The sequence below is a fragment of the Colobus angolensis genome, unplaced genomic scaffold (assembly GCF_000951035.1).
Source record: "Colobus angolensis palliatus isolate OR3802 unplaced genomic scaffold, Cang.pa_1.0 Scaffold134, whole genome shotgun sequence".
NCBI classification, from domain to species: Eukaryota; Metazoa; Chordata; class Mammalia; order Primates; family Cercopithecidae; genus Colobus; species Colobus angolensis.
The window spans coordinates 7,117,616-7,137,331 of NW_012114422.1; the positions used below are offsets into that span (position 1 = coordinate 7,117,616).

Genomic DNA, 19,716 nt, shown 5'->3' on the forward strand with positions numbered 1-19,716 from the left:
CATTGTCACCTACATTATGGTTTTCATGAGAATGAAAGAAAGTGATACAAATGAAAAGAGTAATGTTGAGAGAGTGCAGCAGCCTCAGTCTCTATTATGTAGGGTGATTCTGGAGACAGGATTTAAATCCAGAAGTGAACAAAAGCATCCCCAGGCATTCCTTGAAAATTGTAGGAGAGAGTAGATTTCCCTTGTATGTGGGATAAGGGTCAAGTCTTTTTACTTGAATATTGAAGGATAATGACTGGTGAAAGTCATCTGGGTGATAGATACTAAGAATGGATACAAATAAAATATGAAAATAACGTATTTTCAACTATCTTTGCACCTTCTGATACAAAATAATGTTTAGTCCAAAAGAAGAAATACAAAAATTATGTACTTGACATATTATATCAATATATATGAGATTATTTCTGATAGATTGACAAATATGCTTGTTTTTCAAATGTAAAATACTAAATTTAAAAACTGAAAAATATGGATGAAATACTTGTCCTATTGTTCCAAATTAATACATGTCACGCTTTATTGTATATTCCAAACCAAATATAATTCTGTGTGCTAAAGTAAGATTGGTTAATTTTAGTTCAACATTCATGGAACAACTATATTGGAAAAATATTTAATAATGAATAAATAAGATGCTTTTCAAGCTTCCTAAAATTGCTATGGCAACATAAGTCATGTAAACCAATAAATAGGGGATATGGTTTCAACAAAATAGCAATAACAACAAAAAATGCCAAATGAATGTAAATGAAAACTTTAAAAACGTGTAAATCATTTTTGTGGGCTGAATTGTGTTCCCCCAAATTTCTATGTTGAAATCTTAACCACTAGTAGTACCTCAGAATGTGATAGTATTTGGAGAAAGAGACTTTAAAAGGGTAATTAAGGTAAAGTGAGATCATATAAATGGACCCTAATCCAATGTAACTGGTATCCAGGACATAAACATACACACAGAGAAAATCTCATGAAGATAAATGGAGAAGACAGCCATCTACAAGGCAAAAAGAGAATCCAGAATAAACTGTCTTGTGTACACCTTGATCTTGAACTTCTAGCCTCCAGATCTGTGAGAAAATTAGTTTCTGTTGTTTATCTCACGCAGTCTGTGACACTTGGTTATGGCAGCCCTAACTGATATAGAAAACTAATATAGCCCTAGTAAACCATGTAGATTATAATAAGATAATGTTAAATTAAGTTTAGCTTAAACCTCTTGTATACTTTGAATTCCCGTGTAAGAAAGGGCAAACTAACTAAGAGTATAATCTTGTAATAAATAGCTGAGTGTCATCCAATTACAGAAGCCAAGTTTCAGTCAATAACAGGCCACCAACTGATCAGATCATATCTATACAAGGCAAATGCCAAACTGTAACTAATCAAGCTGTTTCTGTATGTCACTTTTTTTTTTGGTCTATAAATACTTTCCGCCCACTTGCTATGTGAAGCTCTTCATGTATACTGATTCAAGGTGCTACCTGATTCATGAATTGTTCTTTGCTCAAATAAACATGATTAAATTTAACTTGTCTAAGGTTTTTAACAGTAGAAAGAACCCATGTGAAATGTTTAATACTTTACATCTGTTCAAAGTGAAATCTGTTCTCTCCCATGCAGATGTTAACACTGGCATGGATGGACAAATTCAATGAAGGACCTTTTGAGTTAGGAAAGAATCATATTAGGTTTGTAAAATTCAATCTTCAGTCAATAATAAATATATTCTGCTGTACTTATATGTTTTTCATGTGTCTCTAATGCTTAAATAAGTTTTTTGTTCATCTGTTTGTTTTTTAAGAAAGAGGTTGGGAGATGAGAGAAGTCAGTGATATAATTGAGACATTATATAGATAAAGCTATTTTGATTTATAAATTGTGATTCAATAGCATATGAGAAGTTTCATTCCTTTAACGTTTAAAATATTCAATATTGTAGCCTTTTACAATATAGTTTATTTGATCAGTAATACTAATTTTTCTAGGGGAAATAAAAGGTCAGCTGTTGAACCATTACTACATACTACATGACAGTCATTTTCAGAAGGACTTAGAGGTGAAAGCATATGGATAGCGAGCTTAGGTGTCTTAGACTGCACTACAGTGTTGATTTGGATGTGTTTACAGTACCTTTGCCTCTTGAAACCTAGCAAAGCATAATTCACAGGCCCTTCAAAATATAGGACAACTAAACTCATTAAGTTAAAGGTCACATGTTCGTATCTTAGTAGTATGCATGTACATAAAGCAAAAAGGTCGATCTTGCATATTTCAATAGCACTGATACAGCATTAAACAAATAGAAAATTAACTTGGAAACAGGCTGAAAGGTTAAAGGGGGCAAACAGATGGAAGCATTCAAAACACAGCAATTTGACTATTACAATAAAATTAAACATTGATTTGGTAAATGCAAAAGAGAATGTCAACTAGTCTTTTAGATAATATTTTCTTTAAAAGTAGAAAAAATATTTGTGAGACCTTTCAAATGTAATTTTGATGGAGTGTCCAGGTTCAGCTTCAATCACCCACTCACAATTTAAAGAGTCTTTGTAGTATCCTGGCCATCCTGGTGAGAGAATCACTCCACTGGGAGCTGAAAAATGGCCACCACATGGGGCTGAAAAATTAAATCAGAGAACAAGTAAGAATAAAACATTCAGGATAAATCACAGATATTATTCTTAACACTAAAAATTTTTTAAACAAATCTCTGCATATCTTTATTAAATAATTAATACTATTTTTGAAAGTAATGGTACATCATCAAAAATGATGATTTTTGTAAAAAGGTAATCTACTTTTCAAAATATGAAATAGCTATATTTAGCATGTCAGGTAATAAACTGCTCATCCTTAAGTCTATGAATAACACCCCTTGCATATGTTCTTGTCTCTCCATCATCATCTTTGTATTCAAAGCTTGAAAGAAAACCCAACTTGTTAGTTTTGATCTCTTTCTCTTTTATTTTCTTACTTATGTTATCAAATTCTACTAATTCATCTTACACACTAACAGTTTGAGTTTACATTTTCCAGAGTCACTACTATAATTCAAGCCTTCATTGAGTCAGTTTTTTACCTTATTTCTCATCTGCTATTTTCTTTCTTACTTTAGTACAGCTGTCAGAATAATGTCCTCCAAATTACAGTTTCATCACACCATTTCCTAGACATCTATCCCCTTTCTTTGTTTTGTATTTTGATCTCTTTTCTTTTTAATATCAAATTTAAATATTATTTATCATTTCAAATATTGTATCCTCCGATTTCCCTAAACTCACACATAATTGAAACCACAATGATAACATTGCAGTTCCAGTAAGTACTGATTACATCATTTAGTGTAAATGCTCATTTTGGAGATGTGTAAACCAAGTTTTAGAGAGAGCAAATTGCCAAAGTTCACTATGTTGAAAAGTTTTAAAATCACTTTCAACTCAACTTTTGCAAAACAAAGCCTTAGTACTGACCCTCTTCCATTATTTCCCGTATTGGTAAATGAAACCACCATCTGTCCAGTTGCATAAACTAGAAAGATAGAAGTATTCAGTTTTCATACTTATATTATTTTTACCATTTACTCCCATATCCAACCCATCTGTTACTCCCATATCCAACCCATCTGGAAGCTCGCTTTTATTTCTCTAGCTCTATGGCTTTTGTCTTAGTTTAAAGTACCATAATCTCATCCCTGAGTATGGAAATATCCTCTGAACTGGTCTCTGCATTTACACTATTCTCCATGCTACAGATAGAGTGATTTTTTTTTTCTTTTATTTAATTCACAAAGCTTACCATGCCCTTCAGTGACAACTTTCTGTGTTTCCTGATAAGGCTCTGTAGGATCTAGCTGTTGCTTATTCTCTAGCCTTGTCTCGGAACTCCCCTTCACTCTGCAGCCCAGCTACATTAGCCTGCTCTACTTTCCAGAAGTATACACAAAAGAGAACATGGAGGAAAGAGTATTTGAGATGTTGAAAATTATCAGGAAAGAAAAAAAGGCTAAATGTATACTGGATCAACTTTTTAATACATCACTATTCCCAGTATCTTATCACATTATTTTCTTTAAATCTTCCCATTTAAACTCTTACCCATGTGTTTATATTTTTCCTAGCTTATTTCTTTCTGCTTTGTCTTACAGAATTTCTGAAAACAATTGCTCTAGACGCTACTTTACTCCTTTTGATTCTTTAAGTAACTTGATGGAACCCAAATGAAATAGTAAATATTTATAAATTGGCTTAGGAATTAAACATTACTGCAAAATTTCCATTTTCAGTAAAACATTTTCTATGTGAAATTGCCAAAAGATGTTATTTGTATGACAGAGAACCTTCATAAAAACTAAGTTTTCTTCCTTAGTAGAATTTAATTTCGTTTCCTAAAAAGCTTTTAAAGGAGGCCATTTCATGAGGATTATTTACTCTTCCTAGTTATGATGACTCATAATTAGGTTTCCTATAGGGTTATGCCTTTTAAAAATGAAATTATGTGCGTAATAGTCACGTAAATTACCATATTTTACAAGACAGAGCTAAACATTTTAGTGAGAGAAAGTCCTCAAAATATGGAGTATTTCTGACACAAATTTTCATTATGTCAGCAACTCATATTGTTCCAGAAAAGCATTCATTCATTCAACCTAATCATCATTAGACGACATAGTCACAAAATTAACAGTTGAGTAACGGGCCATAAAGGATTAAAAAGTAAAGTACTGAGAAGCATTCTGACTAGTCACTCAGTGCAAAATGTGAGGGAGGCAGAGTTAAGAGGGGGCTTTAAAGTGAAGAAGTAGCCTAAAGATGTGATTGATTGCTGTTTGTTTCCCAAAATGACTCTCCAGAATAGTGACCCTGCTTGTGGTTCTTCTTCTACTTCTGACACTTTCTGAAGGCACTACTTTCTCACTTAAAGGGTTGGAATTTCCCTAAATTATTCTTCCAAAAGTATAGGAACTGACTCTCCAGAAGGTCTATGCCCAAGAGGGGGAGACATGCTTATGTGGGTCGGTCAGCAAAAGTCTCATGATTAAAGTGACCCTCAGGCACATGAGAGGAAAATGTCAGTAAGGAGACGTCATGGTGTAGCAACAGTGGAAGAGCATGGAGTAGATAAAATGCAGGAGAAAGGAGAGACTAAATGTAGAAAAACAAAACAAAATAAAAAAACAGCTGAAGAAAAAAAAGCTGCCCAGAGTTTTGGAACAAAAACCTAAAAATATTATTATTATTGTTTTTTCATTTATTCTTTTTTTTTTTTTGAGATGGAGTTTCTCTCTTGTTGCCCAGGCTGGAGTGTAATTGCATGATCTCGTCTCATTGCAACCTCTGCCTCCTGGGTTCAAGTGATTCCCCTGCCACAGCCTCCGGAGTAGCTGGGATTACAGGCATGCACCACCACACTCCCGGCTAATTTTTTTTGTATTTTTAGTAGAGACAGGGTTTTGCCATGGCCAGGCTGGTCTTGAACTTCTGACCTCAGGTGATACACCCGCCTTGACCTCCCAGAGTGGTGGGATTACAGGCATGAGCCAACGTGCCCAGCCTAAAAATATTATTAATCACAAATATTTTATCTGTAAAGAAATCTAACTGCAATATGAGTAAAATACAACTAAAAAAACCCCAAAAATTAGTTACTCAAATTTAATAATGCTGCCATATCCATATATTGCCTATGTAGTTAATTATGTACCTACCGAAATTTAAGAAAATCTTATACTTTTTTTAACCAAAAATGAGCTTGTATATCTCCAGGTGTGAAGATACTACACTTTAAAAAGGATTTCTCTAAAAAACAGTAACTACTCCTGGCTGAACAAGAAAAAATTGGAATATACAGAAAGCAAAAAGAGGACCAAGGCCATAAAGAAGCATTTTCAAAGTCCCATTCATTCATTCACTCATTCATTCATCTTTCATTAATTAATATTTCAGTTCTTTGACATGCCATTGTGTGGCAGGTGTGTGCTTGTGTGGCATTTGTACTACTTCTACAAATGAACATTTATGGAATGCTTTCTATGTGTCAGGCACCCTTAAATTATTTTATATAATGCTCAAAATAATCTAGCCAGATAAGAAAACTGATGTGTAAGGAATTTAAATAATTTGCATCTGAGCTGTCAAGGATTTGAACAAAGGCAGTTTGACTCTAGAAAAATTCTTTCCAACTGACATTAAGATAGTCTTTTTCCTCTCCTCACAGTGCCCAAGTTGCAAAAGACAGAAACATTAACAAAAGGTAAAAATGTCAAGTTTTGTAACAAAGGTATGTCCACAGTACAAGGGGCCTAGAAAAGGAAATGAATACATGCTTCATAGAAGAGATTATGTTTAATTTGAAGAGTAAACAGGATGAACTCAAGAATGAGTCAGAATTCACCAACAGAAAAACTGAGGGAGGATATTGTAAATGAAAGCAACATCACATGCAAATGCGTAGAGGATTGAGTTAGCATAAAGTAATGCAAATACTTTCTCTGGGGAATAAAAAAGTGATGAGAGAACAATACAGAAAGTGAACCATGGCAATATATAGATAAAGGATAAGATTTTCATTTAAACAAAACTTTCACGTAAAATAGATTGCAGCACTACACGTGGATTTAGTGAGATCAGTTAGGAGATTGTTACAACTATCTAGGAAAGGCAGTATCAGATTCTGAAATAAGGCTATAGCAGAGATAGGCAGAATGTGCAAGGTATTTAGGAAGGAGAATCAAAAGTATTTATTGACGTGCAAAGAGTAAGTCAGAGGAAGGAGTCTAAACTGGTCCTTGAGCCCTTGGCATGTGCAATAGGGTGGACGGTGATTTCATTCACCAAAATGGGAAACACGGAACAGGGAGGAGCTTCATGTGGAAAGTTAATGAGATTCAGTGCTAAAATGGAAGGGTCTATGAAATATCACAAGAAACAAGAGAAAATAGAATCTGAAGCTCTTAGCAATCTTAGGAGTGATTTTTCAAAATTGATTGATGTTCAAGTTTCCACATAGGTTGAAGGTAAAGGTGAATATTTAGAGGAAAAGATGAGAGATGATTGAATATGCAACCCTTTGAAAAAAGTTTTAATTTAATAAAATTAAGTAGGTATTGTCCAATAGCTAGTATATCGCTACACTGAGAAAAGGGCTGAGATGAATTATTTGTTTGGGTCTTTCTCTCACCGAAGTGTGTGAACTGGGATAACTTTAACAACTAAAAATAATAAATTCCTAGGTTTTAGTGGAAAAATAAAATAGTGTATATCTCATTTGACTGAGATAAACTCTAGTTTAACTAAATTTAGATAGGTTTCTTCTTGACTCAAGACCCTCCTTCCCATCTCCTTTTCCTAGAGCATTTACTTTAGAAAACTTGTATTTTTTTTTTCCCTCTGCACCTTTGAAATGTAAATTTTCTCCCAGCCTCTTGCTAGTTTTATGACCCAGGAATGTCTTTTTCAATGACCTGGGAAACATCCTTTGGAGGATCCTTATCTTCCGGTCTCTGTGGGAGAGTGGGAACCTAACTTCAATAAGCTCCAATTATCAAACATAAATGATCTAATCACATTGGCCAACCTACCCCCTAACATGCTCCTACTAGCTCACCTCAATGCTTAAAAACCCTCTCTCTCTTTCAAAGGAGTTGAGTTCAATCTTTCTTCTCCTTTGCAATAGTCTCAAATAGTGACGGAGAAATTTTTCTTTGACACACACATGATCCTCAGCTTATGATGGAGTTTTGACTTATGATCATGACTTGATGAGAAACATGGACTAGGTAGTGGCAGAGCTGAGATTCAAATTCAAATTGTTAAATTCCTAGTTAAGAATTACTTCCACAATAGATTTATTACTTTTCCAAAAGGAAATTTTATTTAAGCAATTTATACTCTCTTTACCATTGGTTTAGTGAAGACAGAAATAGATGAAAAGTCAAGGGAGTAGAATATTCAGTCCAAAAGTTTTTAGTATAATGTTGAGGCTCTAAACACTCCATTTTAAGAGCCTCTCCACTACTATTTATTTTTCATTTTTAATTTATTAAACATTTAGTTTCTGCTACTATGCCTAAGATACTGTGCTAGTTGCTGAAATTGAAAAAAAAAAATCTGTATGACATTATATCTGCCTTCAAGAGATACACATTTTCTACAAGGAAGATTGATAGAGTTAACATGAAACATGATAAGTACATGCTTGAGCTGGGTAAGTAGCTTTGAACGATAGGGCAGGGACAGATACTATGCCAGGGGCATTAGGAAAGAGTCCCAGAAGGAGATGTTGTCAATGAAGAGTTTAGATTAAAAAATGAATACACGCAAAATAGGCTTAACAGAAGGGGGACAGATAGGCAGAGGTAGGAAGTAAAAAAATACTAATCTGTGTGAGGGAAAAGTCAAGTGGTTCTTTGTTGCCACAACTTATTGTTAGTGGATGCCTAAGAAGGAGCAGTTCGTGGGGGCCTCTAGTTATATGCAGTAATTACTGCTTTCAAAGACTTTCAAACTTTAGTGGGCATCTACTGAGCTTGTTAAAATGCAGATTCCTTTGGGAGGCCGAGGCAGGTGGATCACGAGGTCATTCTGGCTAACATGGTGAAACCCTGTCTCTACTAAAAAATACAAAACATTAACCGGGCGCGGTGGCGGGCGACTGTAGTCTCAGCTACTTGGGAGGCTGAGGCAGGAGAATGGCGTGAACCCGCGAGGCGGAGCTTTCAGTGGGCAGAGATCACACCACTGCACTCTAGCCTGGGCAATAGAGCAAGACTCCATCTCAAAAAAAAAAAAAAAAAATGCAGATTCCTGTGCTGTACTTCTAATAGTTGTAAGATGCGACCCAAAAATCTGCATGGTTGACAAAACCCCACCTGATCCCTCAGGTCCTTTTATTGGTTAGGTATGTGGACCACACAGGAAATTAAAGGCGTGTGGGTGTTCTGTGGCTGCAAGACTCCCTTGGTTAATCTCTCAGTTTTCTGGGATGAGGAAGTTATTTGGATATTTTAGTGAAATATAGGTTGTTGCCTTTAATTCTCCTTTTTGTAGCAATGAAAACAACAATGGGATATATAAAGTCGACATAGTTCATTTATCTAGCTTTATTTTTCTAAGGCCTGAAGAACGTCTGTTATAAATTAATGGGAGTTTGAGGGTTGGCTCAATTTTGCGTTACTTTAAGAGGAAAGGATACATTCAAAGAACCCACTGTGTTTTAAGACCTCGAAAGAATCAAAAGTGCTTCAGACTGCATTCTGATAAAATTCTCTTGAATAAAAATGCTAAGGAGTGCTGATACTCCACAGCAGGAGATGCTCTTTCATCTGAGAAGTGGTACTTAGGTGCTCAGAAGGAAGTTGGCGACCATGAGCTGAGCTAGGTTTTGATCACAGGGATTTTGCCATAGGTGAATTAAAGAGGTGAACATTGCAGCATTTCGTCTGATAACAGCCCTTCTGTGAAGTTGTGCCTGATAAAATCTAGATGCCAACTCAAGGACAATCAGACAACGACAGTTCCATTTTGTTCCTTTAAAAAAAAATTGCTTTATGGTTATAGGTGTGTGGTAAGTAATCACCAGCTCTCTCAAACCTCAGCACACCACAAGATGGTTCAAAAAAAATTACAGGGAACAAGTCAGGTATGTATCTAGGATAAGAAGAGAAAGACAGAAACATGGTAATTAAAGAGCCAAAAGAGTCCGTTTCCATAACTACTATCCCTCCCCATACCCAGCTCCACAAAGTTTAGAAGCAAAATCCTGCTGATGGCTATTAAATTAGATTATTCTATACTACTCCTCCAGGAGACATAGAATTTAGTAATATCTAAATACTTAACTAAAGGAGAGGTTATATATATATATATAAATGTGTGGATACATATCTGTTTATAAGAACCACAAATCAATTCTGATCTATGTATCAAATTGTTACTCTAATTGCTTTCTCAGAAGAACTCTCTCTAAAAAGAATGTAATGTCTGTGAATGAGAATGGCTTCCTTTCCTCTGAGACTAATTGAGATTCAAGAGAGAACCTCATATCCTCAAAGGGAAAGTTCATCAGGCATGCAAGTCCAGCCTTGTCTTCAAACAGGTCTCCTGGGACTTCAGTCCCATCCTATTCACTCAAAGAATTCTCTTAGATATCCCACTGGGGAGTAGGAAGGAGCATAAGCCACAGCTATGCAGGGAGTTCTGTGCTGAGGGCAAGGAAGTTCTTGCTTGAGTAAGCATTTTATAGAACATTCTAAAGTTGGTGAAGCAAAAACAGAAGACTTTTTTTTTTTTTCTAATTACTGCCTTAAAACACACACTGCCAAATCTCTTTCTGTCCTCAAAGAGCATGTTAAGCAGAGACTCTAGTTTTCTTATCACTTCTAGTATTTAAAAACTTGGTCCAGTTCAATTTAAAACTCTTATCTCTTTCTCTCCATTCACTCACCCAAGGGGCCTCTGAGTAGTGGCCAGAGAGACTTGGAGGATAGGGAGGTGCATGCTAAAGGAATGCCAGCACTTTCAGATTCATTCCTCTACTTACTTTAGCACTTGGAGAAGGTATTATCATTTATTTTATATCTTGTCCTCTTCCTTTTACCTTTAGATCCTGTTTTCTGTGGTAAGTTAGAGCTGGGATGAGGTAGATTATGCTATCACAGTCCTTTCCTGGAAGTTACTGCTTTCCTTGAAAACCTTTGTCTGGTCACTGGTGCCTCCTTTTTGTCAGGTATGGAAAATGTTGATTCACCCATGAGAACAACTGAGTTGTTTGCAAAGGCCAAGAGTGAGGAGAATTGCTTGGCACTGCACAATTCCCTGATAAAAGAGAAGCTCAACCTTTTGTAGTTGCTTGTCTGCTCCCATCCCTGGCAGTATACCCTATAACTGTGTTGGATTGTCTTTTCCTGTGGCCAAGTCTGAGTAATTTCTTTGGTATTCATTTGATGCATAGGAAACTTACATCATTGACTAACCAAACTGCCTGAACTAAACAGCTGTCCCTCTCTCCAACCTGCCAACTTTTCACTAACTTCTTTTCTCTTGTTCAACAGGCATAGAATGTAGATCAGCAAGTCCATGTACAAGCAAATATCCACCTGGGAATTCTCTTTCACACAAACATCTCCATTCTCTACAAGGGATTCTCTTGCAACCCTTTCCCTCAATTTGGCTTGAAGATAAGGAGACTAGCACTTTCCTTCCTCTAAGAAGAATGAAAAAACAAACAACTTATGATTCGAACAGTTATAGATAGATGGATGATAGAGATAGATATATATATAGATTAGATAGATAAAGATATATAGATCTCCCTAGCTTTTGCTGCTTAATGCATTGGAAGTAGGATGGCAGAGGTTATGATTGAGATAAAAGAATCATCTAGAACCCACTTAAGCTCTGGAGGGGTGTCTTGTCTTCAGATTTTCATGAAGAGGAATATAGATAAATTTTTCTTCTTAACCAGAGACCTAAGTTGCCAAAGCAAAAGTAGCAGGAAAATTTAGTTCTCCACTTTGTTAGTCACACGTTTATTCCTATTGTTTTCCTCGTCAGGAAGGCTGCACATATAACAATGTTCAAAATTGTTTCTAGTGTCCACAAGAAAGAGGCAACTTTGCCTGTCTTAGCCCAGCATCTTAGTTAAATCATCAGCTTTGAGGCAATAGCATTCATCAGACTCTTCTAATGTATTTCACTAAATGTAATCTCTTTTATCTATAAAGCAGCCCCATGAATGTATTACATCTAATCATATTCAAAAACATGATCATGTAATCCAGAAGGCCAATATTCATTTCCATTTTTGTCAGGGAGATTGCTTTAGATCAAAGGGGGCACTGCTGACTACAGTGTAGGGGGCATGTGAGTCAGAGTCAGGTAAAAAGGATGAGAGAAGCAGAAAGCATACATGCATCAGAGCCTTGTGAGACTCAGAGGAGAAATAATTATGAAGAAACTAATGGTTGGGCACAGGTGGACTGAACAACAAGCCATTTCTAATTTGAACTACAAATTTCAGTATTTGCATGAGATCTGGAAGGAAAAGATGAGGAAGGAAAAAACCACAGGGATCAAATATCTTTAGAGAAGAATGGTATATCACTTTGGCAGCTGTGTTGAGAATAGAACTGAATGAAAGAAGAGACAGAAGCAGTGAGAGCAGTTAGGGGGCTACGGATTAATTAAAGCCAGAGACAAAAGTTGCTAGGATCAAGATGTCAGCAGTGGAGGTAGTAAGAAATACTTGTGTTTTGAATGATTTCAAAGGAAGAACTAGCCAGTTTTTCTGATGCATTATCTATGGTTATGACAGAAAGAAAGGAGTCAGGAAAGATTAGACAAAGACTGAAGAATTTTGACCTGAATGACTGAAATAATGGAATTACTATTAATAACAGAGAAAGTGGGTGACAGTAGCAGGTTTGTGTCACCCTGCTGATGTGGGAAGACATCAGCACACCCTGCTGATGTGGGGAGACAGATCAGTTTTGGACAGGGTAAGTTTGAGATGCCTATTAAACACCTAAGTGCAGATGTGGAGTAGGAAGTTGAACATATAAGTCTACATTTCAGGGCAGAGAACCAGGCTAGAGATGTAAATTTGAGAGACAGCACCATATAGATGTTGTTTACAGTTAGATACTGATTGAAAAATCACCAATGAAATGAATGAAATAGAGAGCAGAAAATATCCAAAATGTAGCTCTGGGACATGCACTTAAACAGATGACAGAGAGGAGGAGAAACCAGGAAGGGAGACTAAAATGAGCCTGAGTAGTATATTTAATAAAATAAAAGTTAATAACATAATTTTTAGACTTGTCTAACTTATTTTTCCATAAACAGTTAAATAATTATATAAGTTTAAATTATTGAGGAAAATTTGATTTTAAAACAAAAATGGTATGAATTTCAGATTCTATAACAAGATAATGAATACATTAATGCATCTTTCATTTTTGTTCTGCAATAAAATCCTTTTCAAGTTTCACTCTACATGAGTATAGTTCCGTAGCATTTTGTTTTAAAGGATTCACCAATGAATAATAAATCTTTATATTCAGGAATTGTTTCCTTCTGTGGCTGCAACACAGTAGAATTAATTTATGTCCAACTGTCTTGTTTTTTAAAACAGAAAACTCAAGATGACTTAGTTCTCACTGCTTGACACTTAGAGAGATAACTTTCTTGTTTTATACTACATCTCATGGCCTGGTATCTCTTTCAAGTTCTTTTGGGATTCATTGGCTGGCTTGTTACTGGCAAATTCAGAAGCGGACATTATAAAGTAGAAATGCAATTGAGAGAGTAGCTGAGAATATGTGTCAAAAACTTGCTGTCTCTCTTCTTGTTTTCAAAACCAGTATATAATTTCTTATAACAAGGTGGAGAATTTATTCGCCAAGCTTCCAAGAAGATAGAATCTCAACTGAAAAGCATTAGAATGGACTTAATGAATCTTTCTTGGGTGCAGAGTATAGTGGAGTGGATTTTCTGGTAACTTGAGGATAATGTGTGTGACAGAGGGACTGAATTCATGTAAGCAAAGACATGGGCCCTGGAAAGGAAAATAGGAAGGGAGAGAAGAAAAGCTTAGGGATGGGAGGACTGTGCATGTAAGCATGGGGGGAATACAGAAAGGGAAATAAATGATAATGATGATGGTTGTGATGACTTTTCAAGCTACCTTGAATGGTGGGTGAGAAGGGGGAAAAGATGGCTTAGAAATATATTTGAGAAGTCTTCTGTTTACTTCATTGTATAAAACACTTGCATCCTAACTAAAAAAAAAAAAAAATTCAAAGTAAAATCTCTGTTATTTATCAATGCTTCTTAAATAACTTTGGTATAGTTCTTTAGTCTGCCTGAAATCAAATTATACTAGATAACTGAGCCACATTTAGGAGCTAAATTATTAGCAAAATTGTACTGTCTCATGGTAAAAATAGGATAAGACATGAGGGGAATATCAATGCAAAGCTAAAGGATATTGCAGAGAGCTCTTTGAATTTGAAATGATCATTTGGGGGAGAATGCACAATTCAAGATAGGATGTTCCAGTTAGACTCTAAGTGCTAGAGGATCGGACTTAAACAGTGTTACACAGCTTCACAACAAAAAAGAGTAACTCAAGAAACTTCCTCATGAAATAACTACTTTACAAAATGATTCTTAAGTGGCCCCAAAGGATACTCAATTTATTGAGACATTGGTGTGCTTTTTTAGAAGGAATAGAGTTTGCTGTCCAATATATGGTTTCTAAACTGCTTCACTGGCCTAGCACAATGGATTGATTGCTGTTCTTTTCTAATGTCCATGAAGGTATTGTGTAAGCTAATGGAAACATTGCTCTCAGCTGTCAATAATACTATTTTTGTATTATTTGTATTGTTTTTAAGCAGAGAAATATTTATCTATAACTATGCCTGTATAAAAAGTGGGAAAACACACGTGTCCCTTGGGAGGGTAGCCTGCTTCCTTTAGCCCATCTAATTCATTTCTGTTACATCCTTGCTCCTGTAAGCATTTGAGATTATGATTCCTAATCTGTGGCATTGGGCATTAGGTGCTATGTATAGACTCAGACTCACCAAAACTACCATCTAGTCTAGTGGCAGTTGGCTTCATCATCCTAGAGGAGATAAATATCTAGATGAAGTTGAGTTGAGTAAAAGTTTTGGAAAGACATTTTCTGGCTGTATGTTAAACTCACAGAACAAATTAAAAGCAAGATATCCACTATGAAAAAGTATTAAAAAATTGGAAAATCAAAAGTACCTGCAACAAGATCATGGCAGAATTACCTATAGCTAATTTACCAAATAATCACAGACACTCTTCTTTACAAACTGATTTCAAGAATCTGGTAAAGCAAATCAGAACTGAGAAAAAATCAATTAATTATGGCTATATTTAAGAAAGAAAGCCAAGTAATGATGCTTAGATCATTTAAGGTAGAAACAACAAAGCAGATACCTTTTGACAGACAGTGAGGCAGGCAGACAGTCTCAAGCCCTTGGAGTTGGCCCTTAGATGATCAGATTTAGGTGGGCAGAGATGAATGGGTTTCCCAAATCCCAATAGGAAAATCCCTCTGCTGAGTCTAATATTACTCTTAAAATTTGCCTTCTGTATAGCAGTACTGGTCACAAGGAAAATTCCAGTGACAAGGAATTCTGTGGGATTTTACTGGATGATTACAGGATTTGGGAATTTTGTGGGTCAAGGATGGTTCCAGTTTGCATTGCCTAGTACAGTAAAGGGAATTCAGCTGTGTGATGTTCCCTTGAAAGAAAGAATTAAGTGAAAGTACTATCTTAGCTAGGCATGGTGGCTCACACATGTAATCCTAGCACTTTGGGTGGCTGAGGCAGGTAGATCATCTGAGGTTAGGAGTTCAAGACCAATCCTGGCCAACATGATGAAACCCCATCTCTACTAAAAACATAAAAATTAGCTGGGCATGGTGGCGCACACCTGTAATCCCAGCTACTCAGGAAGCTGAGGCAGTAGAAGTGCTTGAACCTGGGAGGTGGAGGTAGCAGTGAGTCAAAATTGTGCCACTGCACGCGAGTCTGGGTGACAGAGTCTGAGACTCCATCTCAAAAAAAGAAAAAAAAAATGGACTGTCTTACTCATATTTCAGGAGACACACATACACATGCTTAAGTGGAGAAATAAAATTGAAATTTGGCCGGGTGTGGTGGCTCACACCTGCAATCCCAGCACTTCGGGAGGTTGAGGTGGGCAGATCAACTAAGGTCGGGAGTTCGAGACCAGCCTGACCAACATTGTGAAATCCTGTCTCTACTAAAAATACAAAAATATTAGCTGGGCATGGTGGCGCATGCCTGTTATCTCAGCTACTTGGGAGGTTGAGGCAGGAGAATTGCTAGAACCCAGGAAGCGGAGGTTCCGCCGGTGAGCCGAGATTGCACCATTGCACTGCAGCCTAGGCAACAAGAGCGAAACTCCATCTCAAAAAAAAAAAGAAAGAAAAATGCAATTATGTTGTGTCCCATTTCCAAACTTCCTTGCACTTAGGCTGGTAGAAAGAACTTTGAAGGTTATAATACAGATGAGCTTTATGATGTCCTCAGAGGCCCCTGAAATTCTGATAATACTATAAGAAATAAAAAGGTAGATTTAGGGTCTGAAAAGAAGCAATTCCAAGAAGGAAGCAAGAAAACTGTACTTGAAGAGGGTTGAACTTAGTGAGGAGGCTCACAAGATATCCAAAAAGGGCCTGGAATGTGCAGAATAGTAAAATAAATGAACGTGAGGGAAGCTGTGTTGTGAAGGGAGGACAGTAGTTTAAGCAGCTGCTATGAGTGGGACACTGGTGAAGAGAGAGGAAGAGGATTTTTAGAAAGCTTTCTGTGTGATACATTATGAAAATCCCTTGGTCAACTCATTAAAGGAGGTCTACAACAATCATCTACACAGTTCTTCAGGGCTTTAGAATGTTTCTTTGAAGAAGATGCCATGAAGAGACTGACCCTAGGTAGAGCCAGGTATATTCAGGCTACTGTCTCAGTGTCGGTGAAGGAGTCATTGCCTGCCATTAAACCAAGTTAAGATGACAGTTTGTGGAATTCAGTGTGAAATAACTGCAATGCTGATTACAGTAACGTATTTTGTTTTCCGTTAGCAGAACTGAAAGCTCATAAGGCCTTAAAAGGCAACTAATCTTTCTTCTTTATGGCGAAAATTTGTTCTGGAGAAATGAGTTCAAATTTTCAGAAAGTCCCAATCTATCCTTAGTTAATGCATCAGTGTTGAACTTCAGGTCAGTGAATAAAATGTATAACCAAATTATGCTAAATAATTGTATTTAAGTTATCTGAAATGTGGGATCATAAATCTGCAGCACATTATGAGATTTCTCCCTTTTGGTCTGACAATTCTTATTCAAGGACTATGGCAGATGAAAGTCTCTTTAACTATTCTCAAAGATTTCCCAAAGTTTTAGGGACCAATTGATTCACCAGTTTGAGGACTGATTGACATTGATGGATCACAAATTTGCCAATATGCCCAAACTTTTAGACACTTATGATAGAAAGGAATTGGGGATGGTGGTAATCTTTAAGTGGATTGAAGCTCTGAGTTTTCGAACAAAAACATTTTATACTGACTTCCATTGTTCTGTAAGTTCTGATTCAAACAAAATGTTCTACCTTCCAATTTTAATACACAGCAATCCATATACATACACAACTTTTAACAATGAATTTGATTTTGAAGAGAATAAAATAGAAGAAGAAATTTAGTTGTATTAACCAGAAAATGCAAACATGTACATTTAAAAAGTTATTCTATTTGAAATGTTTACTTTATGATGATTTAAAAGTTTCAGCTAAAATGTTAAGCATGTTAACATTTGCTAACATTTGTAAATGTTAGAGGCTGTGATAGTGCCCCAAAGATGAACTATAATAAATAATAGGCAAATTTTTATCTTTGAAAATACAGACTGTCTAGAGAAAAAAGGAGACAGGAGAAGTAGGCTCCCAACCATAGTTCTCTGTGTAAGTGGGAGTGGCTCTAGAAATTTCAGGAATGGTAGGGGGATGGGGAAGGTTTTTTTTTTTTTTTTAATTTAGGAAAAATAAAAATAAGATTTCCTCAGCTAGTCTCAGACTTTCATTATTAGTACCTAAGTAGAATTTAGGCAAAACCAAAGCAAATCAATACAAATATTAATTAGAGGCTAAGAAATCAAACCCACCTGAGTTAGTTATAGAGTTGACAACAGTCTGCTTTTTTGGGTGGAAACTGGCTCAGAGGGTGGTTTGGGATAGAGTAGCAACCTGGCAAGGGCCACCCTAAGATTGCTTCTGGCCCACTCCAGTTCTGCCTTCCTTGGCTCCAACCTCATCCTTAGTGATGTTTCCACCTTGCTACTGGGTCCACAAACAGGCAGGTGAGCCAACTGTGTGCAATTTCACTCACACATAGAGAAAAACAATTCGTGTCCGTCAGAAACTTCATAAAGGTTCTCTTTGGGATGTGCGGAGGGCTTATTGGCCTTTGTCAAGTTAGAGTTCTGAATATTTTATCTTACTTATTTTTAAAAGTTAAATGCCATTTGTTTTTCACAGATAGTAAAAATCTCCCTGAAATTGCTCTAATTAATCAATCAATTAAATTATTGATTGATATTACTAATTACTTTTACCTCCACCATGAAGCTAGGCACCAAGCAACTCCGAAACCAATACCCAAATTAGGCAAACGAGGATCCAACAAAATTCAAAAATTACCTAGAAGTGGTCTCTGTATGTGTCCACTGAGATTTAAAACAAATTTCAGTGCAGGGGAGGGTGAGGCTCAGACAATGTCATTTCCCAGCAGCAATGGCTCCCGATCAGCCCCAGGGTAACTTTGGGGCTACTTAGCATTATTTACAAAGGGTCTAATGCTGTGGACTTCTTTAGTCATTCATCAGATCCAACCCACTCTGTCCTCCACTGCAGTCACACTGAACTGGCTCTATTCCTTTTGCCTGAAACACACTTTTCTCCCATTTCCTACTATTCCTTCAAATACTAATGTGTGGCTGCAGGGCGCGGTGGCTCACGCTTGTAATCCCAGCACTTTGGGAGGCCGAGGCAGGCGGATCACCTGAGGTCAGTTGTTCAAGACCAGCCTGGCCAACATGGTGAAACCCAGTTTCTAGTAAGAATACAAAAAAATTAGACGGGCATGGTGGTGCGCACCTGTAGGCCCAGCTACTCAGGAGTCTGAGGCACAGGAATCTCTTGAACCCAGGCGGCGGAGGTTGCAGTGAGCAGAGATGGTGCCACTGCTCTCCAGCCTGAGCGACAAGAGCAAAACTCTGTCTCAAAGCAAACAAACAAAAATGCTAATGTAGATTTTTCTTACTGGTTCCCCAAGGCTGGATCAAAAACTATGTTAAAAGAATGGATGAGCTCCGGCAAAATGAATGATGGAAAAACGAAGTATTACTATCCATACAATCGATTTTCCCTTTTTACCTTAGTCCGTTATTATGCAAATCCACTATGTTTTTTAAATAACATTATAGTCATAATTACTGACAGAGTAGCCCCTGCTGAACCCATACTATTTGAAGTTTGAAAAGGAACACTAAAGTCATCTAGTTCTGCCCCCCTGATATTACAAATGATAAAGCAATCAGAAGTAAAAAGGAGAAAAGCATTAATTGAAGAGGCCACTAGGAAAACATAATTACATGGTCTGGGATTACTTCATTATGAGACATTATGAAAATGTTCAGTCCAATGAAAGTCAGCAATATATAGGTAATGCTTCAATTAAATCTGCTATACTTTGGAAAACTACGTATTAAATATTCCTAATTTACCAGCTAGTCAGTTTGCAGACAGGTAAGAAGAAAAACTTGGAAAATAAGAAAAAGAAACTACTTTTAAAATAATCAATTACTATATGGCAATCTACTAAAGAGTGTTATACAGTTATAGTTCATCTATTTCTCAGAAAAAGTTCATTTAAAATCTTTTTTTTCCTTCTTCTTTTTTTCTTTTCTTTTCTTTTTTTAGTGGGAGTCTCGCTCTATCGCCAAGCTGAAGTGCAGTGGCACAATCTCGGCTCACTGCAAGCTCCGCCTCCCAGTTTCAAGTGATTCCCCTGCCTCAGCCTCCCGAGTAGCTGTGACTACAGGAGTGTGCCACCAAGTCCAGCTAATTTTTTTTTTTTT

At 36.5% G+C, this 19,716-nt stretch overlaps 1 protein-coding gene across 2 annotated transcripts in view; it reads right to left on the reverse strand.

The window, feature by feature from the left end:
* Positions 1-19,716, reverse strand: part of CSMD3 (CUB and Sushi multiple domains 3) — a 1,254,780-nt gene that overhangs the window by 449,114 nt on the left and 785,950 nt on the right. For both annotated transcript variants that reach the window (XM_011934353.1, XM_011934352.1), the window contains one exon: positions 2,494-2,632. In XM_011934353.1, the coding sequence (XP_011789743.1) occupies positions 2,494-2,632 (139 nt within the window). The remainder of the gene's footprint in view (positions 1-2,493; positions 2,633-19,716) is intronic.